The 12,294-nt window shown below is 48.4% G+C and overlaps 2 protein-coding genes across 3 annotated transcripts in view; both read right to left on the bottom strand.

The window, feature by feature from the left end:
• Positions 1-5,188, bottom strand: part of SEC14L5 (SEC14 like lipid binding 5) — a 42,833-nt gene extending 37,645 nt beyond the window's left edge. The window contains exons 1-2 of one of the 2 annotated variants that reach the window (XM_076351391.1): positions 5,140-5,188; positions 1,527-1,630 (exon numbers count right to left, since the gene is read on the bottom strand). The gene's annotated coding sequence lies outside the window, so the exon portion shown is untranslated. Of the gene's footprint in view, positions 1-763; positions 882-1,526; positions 1,631-5,139 lie in introns of those variants that run through there. The other variant, XM_076351392.1, reaches the window with a different exon arrangement.
• Positions 5,189-10,968: 5,780 nt separating this feature from the next.
• The window catches only part of LOC143166444 (syntaxin-binding protein 4-like), a 37,371-nt gene continuing 36,045 nt past the window's right edge, over positions 10,969-12,294 (bottom strand). The window contains exon 22 of the mRNA XM_076350805.1: positions 10,969-11,844. Coding sequence (XP_076206920.1) covers positions 11,739-11,844 — 106 coding nt within the window. The 3' untranslated portion in view covers positions 10,969-11,738. The remainder of the gene's footprint in view (positions 11,845-12,294) is intronic.

The following is a 12,294-nucleotide window of genomic DNA, read 5'->3' as shown; positions in this document are numbered from 1 at the left end:
GCATTACATTTGTAATCATTACGCAAAATCCCCCTTGTTGAAAGCTTCCACGGCTTCCCGTATCTTGGTGTTTTAAATGCTTTTGTGCACAAAGTAGCAGTCAGTTGTTTTAACCCACTAAAAGAAAGGAAAAGGAAACAGCATGCTTAAAGAACACGCCCGACGCTAAGCTAGCAATCACATCCCACTGACTGGATGCCCACTGCTTCCAGCTGAACTAAGGGAATAACCGCATGCAGTGGAAACAATCCAGTTCTCAGCATTTCATTTCTCCTAGCCACCTCTCACTGTTCTCATCAGGATTCCTCCCTCAGACTCTCTTGCTGGGGTTTTAACCCTCAAATATGCATCAATAACCAGCATCTCAAGGAAGTACAGAAACCATTAAAAAAAAGGTTATTAGGCTGCTTTCTGCAATTCCTTTAGGTTCCTTTATATCACTCCCATTAATACCATCTACGAACGTCAGAAACACAAAAGACTGGACGGCTGGTTTGAGACACTACGCTGATTCCACCCCACTCAAATTCCACTGCTGAGCAGACACAGCCCTCGGCAACATGACGCAGTGTAGCACTGAACTCAACAGTCAGAGCATTAAGACAACTTATCCCTGACATTTTAAGCCCCCAAATGGAGGTGAAACTTGAATTAAAAGGCAAACGGCAATAGATTCTCCCTCAGAAAGACTGCTGCAAAATGCCATTACACAGTAAAATCTAAGCAAAGGAGAGGGGAAAAAGACTTTTAAAAGTTTGAGTACCTGAGAACGAGGAATGTTTGTAGAAGGATCTCACAATCGGACAGTTACTCTGCAGAGGATCACGTTACCCAAGGAGCAACGTTCAGGACTTGCTGGGTCTCTAGGAGTCTTACTGGTACTAAAAGCCAGTCCACGCAGAACAAGTAAACGCAGAGAGAATGCATCAGCAGAGCATCCAACTCAAACTGAAGTGAGCGGAGCAGGGGCAAGCAAACACCCAGGAAGCCTGGGCTGCTATCACGTATCAGATACCCGAGCCAAGAGGCACGGGGCACCTTGTAACGCAACACTGTAATATGATTATGCAAGCGCGATACCTAGGCTGTGCGGGAACCTTCCCAGTAAGTGCAAATATAGCAAGAGAAGCCTCATCAAACGTATTTAGCTGTGATCTTGCTCCCTGTTCTAACCTCGCCTGCTAAACCAGGAATTCCTGCACCTCTTAGGAGGGGATCAGGGACCTCCACAGGAGGAAGGCTCAGGACAGACCAGTCAGTCTAGAATCACCCACAGCCCAGAAACGAAGTCACCAGCAACGGAACAACGGGATGGCACAAGCTGTAGTTGAACAGCCTTAATCATGCTGCTTGGACAGATCTGTTGCTCCCAAGCAGCTGCGATACCCGATTGCCACGGGCTTACTGTCCCATACTTCTCTAGTTGAGTGAAGTTTGAGAAAAAGAGCCAGTGACTGTTATACCCATGGGAAGCTGAGGAAGAAAGACAGCTGATAACTCACACCTGCCCTAGAAAGCTTTCATACCTTAGGGAAAGTGCAGTGGCAGACCTTCTACGCCCTCTCCTCAAAACAGAGCTGTGAGGCAGTCATTCTGCTTCTCAAAGCAAGAGGAACTCCAGCTATAACTCCTGGGAAAAAAAAAAAATCAGAAAAGGCAGTGAAAGGTAACTACTCAGTGCACACAGATACAGATGGATGATTAGCACTGATAATGATGTAAGGTTTTCAGGTGTTACCGCTGGGCAGCTGGGCCATATCAGCTAAAGACGTGCATCCTCATAGGGCTTCAGAACCAAAAAGACAGACATGTTTTTAAAGTCATCTCATGTATGCCACTCAAATTATAAACAGATATGTTCAACCACCTTGTAAAGAAAACCAGAAAGAAACTACACAACTAGAGAATATGTCTGCTCCTTAAACATCCATCATACCACTCCAACCTCTACAGTAGCCCAGGCTACCTGCTCTACTTCATATTTGCACCTAGCTAAAAGCACATATTAGGAAACACAGCTCAGCTGAAGAGCAGTGACTCACTAAACCGCAGCTCCATCACTTAGAAACCCCAATCCACAGCTAGAGGCAGACCTGTAGCCATTCATTGGGTAACACCAGGGAAGAGCATGAGTTCAGGCTGACCAAGCCCAGTGCCTGTAAAAATTCAGAGAGGCTGGAGCTGTCAATGCATTGAAGCAACATACTTAGTTAATCACTTTAACCATCCCAATAAGATATTAAAAGTGTTTCAATTATTGCGCACCTGAACACAGAAAACAGCAGCAGCTACCACATTTCACAAAGCATCCCGTGACACACTGACAGCAGTGCCAACAGCACGGAGACTCAGCAGCCTGCAGCTCCTGCAGAGTCCAGCTGGCCTGCGTACCCCCTTTTGCTACAACCCATACAGCAATTCACAGACCGACCAAACCCTAGAAGGCAGAGTTAATTATAAGCTTGAGATACACCAGCTGGCACTGTACCAGGGGAAGGAGGGCATGGAAGGGGGCATGAAATGGAAGGATATGAACCCCTGAGGGCACATGCATTTCCCTGCTGTAACTTTGGTAGCATTTCAGAGAAATGTCGAATTCTTAACAAGAATTGGGGTACACACAGCATGCAAAGCTACCTCCACATATTAGCCAAGCTTGAAGACTGTGAGGGCTCCCATGAGGAATACACATCACTACACACACGGCAGAGGGAAGAGAGGCAGCAATATTAACTATATGTTTCCATTTTATTTAGAATCATCCACCACTATGTACCTGAGGGATTTTCCATAGGCTTAACTTTTATTCTATTTGTAGAAGCGGCTTACTTGACAGAGTACAGCCAGATGGTTGGAAATCAGAAGTTTGGTTTATATATTAAATATACATAAAGCCCTGAATCAAAGCCCCCAACCCCTGCTTCTCATCCAGGCTAGTATGAACTCATTCAGCTCTTTCCACATTAAAGCTGCCTGTTGGATGGTGAAACTCAGCAGCAAGTGGCTTTATTAACTTCCCCCACCTGTGGTGGCTTCTTTTCAGCTGGAAGAGAACAACTGAGTAATTTATTTTTGTTTTGTTTTTGACAAAGAACTGCTGAAAATAGCAGAGTTCCAGACTTCCTCAAATACTATTACAACATGTGAAAGCCAGCTGCGGCACCCAGCTAAGTTGACATTTCCAGTTAGAAAAAGGTGGACTCTGCAGGGCTGTAGTCTTTCCTCCCCTCTTCTAGAGCAAGGTGGAGAGAAAGGTGTGTGACATTTCCTCTGCCTTAAATGCCTCTCACTTAGGTAGGTGTTGACACAGTAGCTGATGCTTTACACACATAATACGATGGTACCAAGCTGTAGAATGTTTATTAGAGCTCTTTCAGATAAGAACTTGTTCTCAAGTCTTTTGTAGCTGGATGTAAGGAAGCCTCAAAGTGCAATGCTGCAAGCGTAAGCCTTTACTATCTTTCAGAAGCAGACATCTTCCCAGGCAGGACTTCATCTTCCTGTTCGATTTTACCCCCGAGAAACACAATTGGTGGAGGGGTGAAGCAGCACGGAGGGCTGCAAGGCAGCACACTGCTGTGGAGCCTGGCCACCACTCTGTACACCTTGCAGAGATGCCCGGAGTCCTGTTGCGGATTATAATCAAAGACAAGCAATGCAAACATTCAAACAACATTCACACATTCTTTACAACACAATAAGGAACAGTCTCTTTGGCTGAGAGGGGAAGAAGAAAAAGGAACAGCGTACAGCATTCTGCTCTCAAAGCCTTGTAAAGCTAGCAGTTTCTTCCATGTATGTATCAAAATAAGCTTCATGCCTAATACTTCCACACCTTCATCTCGTAAGTTAATTTTCTCGCTAAAGAACCACCGCTGACCTTTTACACACAGCCACATACTAAATCCCTGGTATTTGCCAGCCTGCAGCAGTAGATAAGGTTTCTTGAAGGAAAGCTCCTCATTCCTCACCTTCCTACTCCATAGGAAGTCATACTATGCCATTTTATCCATCAACACTACAGCCAATAATTCAATACTCAAGTTCAATTTAAGAATGGAAACATGCTTCAGCTTAACATGTAAAACCAGAGTAGGTCCAGTCACCAGGTCCCTTGACAGCGCAACAAAGCACCAGCACAAAACTGTTTCGGCTTGCCCTGAATAAAGTTCGCAGTCATATTTTCTCTGAACACAGGTATGCTGTACGCAGGCACGCTCATTAGCCCAATCAGACAAGCGGTGCCATCAGCACAACCCCCTTCTCGCTGTCCGCAACCCGATTCTACTACTTGGAGGAGTTAAGCCAAGTGACCCAGAGAACTGCACATGCTTGGTTTAACCCTGCCCTAAAGCCAGTGGGGGTTTATATAGAAGCTGACCCAAATACATCAATACATTTAGTAGCAACTTACCAGGGTCAGCCTTTGGGTTTAACAAATACTTCAGGGCCAGGTTTTTTTTGGTTTGTTTTTTTTTTTTTTTTTAAACTTTAAGACCCAGAGAGAGCTCAGCAGACAGAGTGCCACGCTCTTAGGAGCGACACCAGCAGCAAGGCTGATGCTCGCACGCAAAAGGAGCTGGGGTCCCACTCGTGGCTCCCTCCACGTTGCGGGTGAGCCCACCCTGAAGCAAGCCACCGCCAGCCCTCAGCGAGCGGAGAGCCAACGTTTATCCAACTTCCTCTAAGTAGGACAGAAATCAGCAAACTTTAAAGCCGGTTTTTGGTTTTTTTTTTTTTAAGTAAATCTGAAGCGATCCTCAGCCAGCCTGCCAGCTTGAGCCTGCCGCTCGCCGCCACTCGGGTTTCCACCCGCTCCCCCCCTAATCCCCGCGGGATTATGACTAAAATTTCCCTCTCGGCTTCCCCTAGCTGCACGGATAACGGCTCCCGGCGCCCCCACACACCCACTCACCGGGCCCCCCGCGCCCCCCCCGGCTCCGTACGAAGGGCGCAGGCAGACAGCGAGGCACGGCGGCCGCCCCTCAGCCCCCCGCGCCGGGAAAAGCCTCGCGCCCCCTCCCTCACACGGCCGCCCCGAGGGACCCTCGGAGAAGGAGCGAGGGGGGGCGGGGGGGGGGGGCCCAGCGCGGCCGCCTCCCGCCTCCCTCCTGCCCTCCCCGCCTCACGTCTCCTCACCGCGGGCACGGCGGAGCCCGGCCGGGCCCATACCGAGCGCGGCGGCCCCGGTCCCGGCCCCCACCCGGCCCCGGCTGCGCTGCACCGCGCCGCCGGCTCCACGCGCCGCTTCAACCGCCGCGCGCGCCGGCCCCGCCCCGTCGCCAGCCCCGCCACGCCCCGCGCGGCGCCGCAGAGCGCTGTCCATTGTGCTGCGGGGGGGGGGGGAGGGGGGGGGCGGGACAGAGGGGACACTGGCCCCGCCCCCGCGCACGTGCGCCGCCGGCCGCCATGTCGCCGCGCGGGGCTGAGGCGCGGCCGGGCCCCCGGTGGCCGCGGCGGAGCGGGCCGGGTCCCCGGCGGCGGGCGGGCCTGGGCGGGAGCGCCCGGCAGAGCGCTGGGGATTTTACCACAGGTTTTACCACAGGGTTTCCCACTCGCCGTCCGTGAGGCTGCTGCCGCGGGCCTGGCGCAGCAGGCCGAACCGGGGTAACTCATGATCTGTAGAAGGCTTTAACTTAAGACTGTTATCTGCCTTAAAAGAGGGGGTGTGCGTGGAGGTGAGCTCGTCCCGGCCTGCGGGCTGAGCTTCCCAGGCTGGCACCTGCCCTTGGGGAGGAGGAACCTGCTCGGGGTCTGGGCTGGAGGAGGCAGAGCCACAGCTCCCAGACAAGACCTCACCCCGCTTGTGGCGGGGCGGATCAGGCCTTCGTGAACTGAGATGCCTACTCACCTCAGTCCTTAAACTCTACCATTGCATTGCATGGAGGTTTGATTTATTACGTGACTTACTACGCAGCTACAAACTCACACTTTGAGCGAACGTTCCCGTAACTGAATTCTCCCGACAAGGTGAAAGGCGACCATCCAGCTAAGTGGTGGTGAGGAGGACGCTGGGGTGCATTCTTGCCTCTTGGCCTTTTTTTTCTCCCACCGTCTTTGAATGTTGTTTCATGAACCTTGGGGAGATGGCACTTGCCCTGTGCTTTGGAGCGCATGGTGAGAGCGGACCCTGTTCGTCAAACCATGAGGCTGTAGCAGGTAGTTGTTGCCATCTGGTGAGGGTCCTTGAGGACATGGCTCTGCCAGAGGAAAAGACGCCCACGCTGCAGGCACTTTGGGGTGGAAGAGACAGCTGCTGAGCAGGCGCATGGTCCTGGGGCAGGAGGAGCATGTGGCACCAAGAAGTGGTGGGAGACCAGCACCAAGAAGGGATGTGGGAGACCAGCCTGGGAATGTTTTGCACCTTCAAAGCCTCCTTTCAAGATCTCCCTAGGGACCAGCTGCCACTTTGCGTGACGTTATTGAAAAACATCGCACTCACATTTACTGCTGCTTTTTCTTTTCCTGTCTCCTTATCATTTCTAGCTGTAGACCGTCCCCTTATCTGGGCAGGCATTTCAGGAAGCTGCAGTCCTATTTCTGATCAGCAGTATTTCCTGAAATGTTCGGCTATCTCAGACCAAGGAGACCAGCCTGACACTGCTCTGTAAACAACGAACCCACAAAGCCGCCAAATGTCAAAGCACTCAAGGCTGCAGCCTGCGAAGTCAGAGCAGACAGCTTTTCCTAGAGGCCTTCGCAGAACAGCCGGGGCATCGAAAGCCATGAAGTTATCCAAGGCCTGCAGCATCTACATCCACTTTATAAATAAATGCTGTCTTTTCCCTTTCAGGATGCAACTTTTTTTTTCAGAGAAATGGTATTTCTCTCCCATTCCTTGATCACCGTTAAATTTCCTCAGAGAAAACAGAAGAAAAAATAAAACACTGTTTCCACCCTCTTGCTACAAAGCTTACACCAGCCCATTACTACTTCGTGACCTAATAGCGGCAGTTTTCCTTTTGTTCTAGTCGTAAAAGGTGGTTGAGATTTTGGTGAGTAACATCCCATCCTTTCCTCTGCTGGGCAGCCCCGAATGTAATTCCCGTTTTCCAACATACATTTTCTCCTGCTGCCAAAAGGTCACCTTGGCATTTTCCAGTGTCGGTAGGCTGCCTTTTCCCCTGACACACAGCCAACTCTCCCCTGGCGTTCCCAAGGGCCGTGAAGTCTCTTGCTACCCTTCCACCTACAAGGCCTGGGGGCTTGCCTCAAGGGCTGGCATTCAGCCCTCAGTATGTCTCGTGGGAGCTGCTCAGAAAGAAGTTCTCACCCCATAGCAGCCCAGCCCAGGAACTGCTGCCAGTCTCTGCAGTTAGAAAGGAGAACGTCTGTCAGGAAGGACATCTGGTCTGGAGATACCATTCAGCCTCCACTTCCCCCATTACCGAGGGCTTTTCACTGCAAACTCGCTCTTCCTCTCAACTTTCATGCCTCATCTGTGGGCATAAATTTGAAAAACTCAACAGAAATTCAAGTGAGCTGGTGCATCACGTGCAGAAAAAAACCTGTAGGGATTGTTCATGGCATCGTTACTCCTATTTACCTTATTACGAAAGCAGCTGACCTCTGAAGAAGCTGCAAAGGAGGTTTGTGGCAATGCTGTAGTCAGCGAGGCCAGAAAATTCTGTGGTCTGTCTTGGAGGTGCTGGGGTAGACTCGGCCCTGCGCAGGAGAAAGGTCAGGGTGTAGCGGAAAGGCAGCATCACGCAGCCAGCCCAGCCCTTTCTGCATCGTCACACTGAGGTGCTTTCCAGCCCTCTTCCACACGTGTTCAACAACTCTTAGAAAATCAGCATTGTTTAAACATTAAAGAGTCTCTTTAAAAATTCAGCAGCAAAGTTCACCTGCTTTTTAGAGCCATATTTAATGCAGCGTGGAAGTGTATTTCCACTCTCTGGAACTGGGCAGCAGTCCAGCCCGTGTCACCGAGTGGAGCTGGGAGAAAGAGGAGGCTCTGCAGCCTCCAGCGCTGGGAACAGACATGCCAGTCTACTCCACAGCAGTGTTCAGGGCTAGCCTTCACCTCTGCTACCTCTACATCTCTGTAGAGAAACCTTTTAGCACTTAACCTAGCTCTCTTTCAAGAAAGCTAAGCAAAAGTTGGGTCTGTTGTTTTGAGAGCCAGCAAAAGGTAAAATATTGAGGCTTTTTTCACGGAAGATGCAGATCAGCAGTACATCATGCCAGACCGTTCGCCAGATCCTTTTGTGCCAGAAGGTTGTGCCCCATGTCCTATGGGTCCCTAGGGCTTTGCCTTCCCCATCCCACTCAGAGAAGCTGATACTGTCCGTCCCATTTTTTCTGGTGCAGAACTGAGATGAAAGGTGCTGCCCAAGGTCACACAGTGAGATGGCAGAGATCACTGGCAGAGACAAAACTGGAGATCTAATGAGCTCTAGTCCAGCACATTTACAGCAGATTCAGTTACCTTACCCATCAGACTGCAGATAAACAGTGTGCTAATGGCTCTCTGCTACATTCACCTTTCAAGATAATGCCTAGGTGGCTACCTGCCCAGCCTTCCCTTTTTCTGCAGCTGTTCCAATAGTTAGATAGTCATATCTTGTTTTGTTTTATTTCATTAGGGAAATAGGTCTCCCAACCTCTGACCCACCAACAGTTAAGAACTGAATTTCTGCTTTGCATAAGAAAAATAAAAAATAAAACCAATCGCATCAGTGATATTTAACCCCCAAAGCTTCCAGGTCAACAGCTGACCACGCTGATGCTCTTTAAATGCATCTTTATGAGTTTATACACATGCAATGCGTTGAACGTGGTCTATTATGTCCATTTACGGGGACTATTTGCATTTTCCCCGGTGGCTCACAAAATACTTGCCATTTTCTATCTTTTCCACTCAGGAAGATCTGATACCAGGCAGGACTCTTTTTTTATCAGAAATACTCCTCCTTCTCCTCCTCATTTCTGTTTGGTCGTACTGGGACCCTCTTAGACAGACGCAGCACGTTGCGACAGCAGCACAGCACAACCTTACAAGCAGGTTGTAACATTGCAAATGAAGATAGAATTCAGCTTTTTGCAAGAGTGCTAGACAGGCCCTGCGTAAATAAAATGCATCCTGTTTAAATGACATATTCTGTGACTTCTCCTTCTGTGCTTTTTGTTCCTTTATGCCTTTCCCTTTTTGCCTCTTGGTAGCTCTGTGAGGAGACGTCACCCTGTGACTTGCTGAGTTCTGCCAGATTCCACTTGCCTGGGAGTAAAGCATGACACAGGTTTGTTATGCTGGGTCGCTGAGGTCAACATCACCTCCAGGAGCACAACTCTCATCATATCTTGGCTTTCAACATTGCTCTGAAAAGGCAGCAGTTAGTAACAAAGCTATTAATAGAGAATGGAACTTTTTCTGTGTTTGAAGCAAAGGCAAAAGGAACATGATAAATTCAAAGAAAATAATGGAAACCAGTTAAGTTAAATATGACTGCTTTGAAAAGCACACAATGCTTGATCCTTGCTCGATGCAAGGATCTCCAGTGGCTGGTAGGAACCTGGAGGATTTCTTTTCCAAAGAGGTTGCCAGTAAGCTGAGAGCACAGAACTGTCTGGGCTTTTTAAAAGGTTAGTATCTTCACAGCTCTTTGGCTAGCAGACAGCTCAGGATACACAGAATACAGTGGCCCTGGGTCAGCATCTCGCTGTTTCCACCCTTTGCCATGTGTTAGCATCAACTGCACAGTGTTTGTGCTTTGTCAGGCTTGTCTCATCCAAGCCCTCACCCACTGTGATACTTTTATACAAAATCTTCTTTCTTGGGACATTAAAATACAAATCACTTGGCTATGGAAGCAGCATCAAGTATATCCTCTTTCAGACCACGTAACTGATCCCTGCTGGGACAGGACTGGGCTGTGCCCTTCCAGCCCTCAGGGAGGTGGAGTTCAATACTCGTATTTTGAGAAAATTCCATGATTCTTGGAGTTGGTAGCAAAACTCCTGTTGACTTCCACAAGATTAAAGTTTGGCCTAAATAGTTCTGTTTCTCCCATAACTTGTCCCTTTTCTACTAGGTTTCTCAGGTGCCGTTGGGCATCCGGAATGACACAGTACAGCTGAAGACCTGCCGCTTCCCAAAATCTTGTTTGTACTGTTCTCTGGCAAGCGTGGCGAGCAGTGGCTGGAGACGTCTCCCTAGGATGCAACCTCTGGCCAAATGCTTTTGAAGACACGCTGCTAGGAGCAGGTTGGTATCTGCCATACTAACCCCAGGGGAACTGGAGATGTTTTTCCAGAGACAGGGTAGACCAAACTGGTGAGACTGGATTTTGCTGTGTGCACCTCTTACCTGTCTTCTTGCAGCTTTGCCCTGTCTATATAACACCCGAGATGAGAACAAAGCCGTAGGGCTAAACCCACAAGTAACACCAGTGTTTACTATCATTCCATTGAAACAGAGAGCACCGGGGAACAAGCTATTAACCATAGGGTATCCCAAGATTAATATTTTTTGAAATTATCTCCTTCTTGGAAATACTCCTTGCGAGTGGTCCAAAGAATTATGTTTCTTTTTGAAAGAAGTCCTTTAATTTATATTCTGAGGCATGCATTCAAAAGATTTAATTTACCCTGAGCTACGAAATTAAGTTTAACCAAAATTTCAGACCGGTTATTTATGTGCCTCTGAAGTTCCACCACACAGTTACTGTTTTAGCAGTACAGTGATCTCTTCGAGTACAGCAGATACTGGTGAGGGTCATGATTTTTCCTAAGCCTTTATTTTAGCCTATAAAGGATCCACATGCTTTGAACCCCCACAAAGGAGATTTGAAGTAATCGTAACAATTTGTGTAAAAGCCAAAATGCACCCCATTTTCCTGCAACTTCTCAATGCATCTTGCTACCAGCTGCCAAAATAAGAGGGAGGAAAAAATGGACCCAGGCAAGCTATTTGTCTCAGAGAAGCTGAACACAACAACTGCAATCATAACCCAGAAAGCAAATGCCTTGTGAGCAGTGTTTCCATTTTATTTTCCGGACCTTGTGTTCATCTCAGATCTCTACCCCGTTCGTTGCTAACCACATACAGTCCTGCATCATGTGTATCTAATTTCCAAGTGACACGGCGGGCCTTTATTGAAATATGTTCACTATGTCCTCCCTTGCGTTCCAGGGAGTGCTTGGTGTTCAGCAATACGTTGTCACCAGTAGCATACGGCTGGCTATCTCTGCACTCTTCCTCCAACTAGCTGAGACAGTGCTTTCCATTTCAAGCATTGCAGCTGGGATAAGCTATACAAAAAGAGTAAAAAGAGAAGTACCTATCCCAAGACAGCTAGGATGCTACAGATTAAGCTGCTTTGATTACAGTCACTAAATATACTTTGGTTTTTCATATGAAATACCAAAAGGAAGCTGTTGGAGACCCCTGAGTCCCTTGGGTAAGTTCATGCTCCTCTTACTACCCAGGATACAAGCTCTAAAAGGCTGCCAGTGAAATCCAGGCCCTTGTAGCCTCTTGAGAATGTTTTTCCTATAAAGCTGCAAAACCGTGAGCAAATAGCCTTGTATGGTAACTCAGAGGTAGTCGCGCAGGGGAGGTTGCTGAAAAAGTCTTGGGTAGTTGGGAAGAATTACTCTCGTGTTAGAAAGCTTGTTTCTCAGTCTGGTTTGCCTGGAAGCTGAAGCACCCATGGTGTGTCCTTCCCATCTCCCAGCACAGCAGCAGCTGTGTTATGGACTGTCACAGTTTGGGGCACGAGCAAGCCACGGGAGATTTATGTAGGCTTCTTAGGCAGTTCATTGGTTGGACTTGGTGACTGCGATTGATCACTCTCGCTCGGGCTTGGAGGAGGGGGCCACGTGGTCTTCTGATGAAGGTGGCTGAAAATGAGAAATATGTTTTACATAGTTTGGGAGAAGGACACAGAGGATAACATGAAGACAACACTGGTTATTTAGGAAAGAAAAGAGGAGGCCACGGATCTTGCATGGCTAGTGGATTGTAATGGCCGTCTGTTTTGTCTGAAAATGCTTTTCATAATCTTGAAATCATGGTTTGCAAATGTCTGCTTCGTACCTAACTAAAAAACGGTGCTGGCAGATACTCAGGTTGAGTTAAGGTGATCAGCTAAGACAGTGGTAGTAGACATTTAGTTCTCAGAGTGCCCTTTCAGCAGATAACTTCAGGACATGGCTCTGCTAAACATAAGCCATTTAAGAGGTTTTAGGGAAATTCTTAAGATACTGAAGGTCCAAACAAAGCCATGTTGTCCTGCTCTCCTTGGCTGGGACTTCACAGCATCTTGATACCACAACATAAAAGATTAACAC

This window comes from Aptenodytes patagonicus, chromosome 13 (genome assembly GCF_965638725.1).
Source record: "Aptenodytes patagonicus chromosome 13, bAptPat1.pri.cur, whole genome shotgun sequence".
Lineage (NCBI taxonomy): Eukaryota > Metazoa > Chordata > Aves > Sphenisciformes > Spheniscidae > Aptenodytes > Aptenodytes patagonicus.
This window is presented reverse-complemented; position numbering and strand designations above follow the sequence as displayed.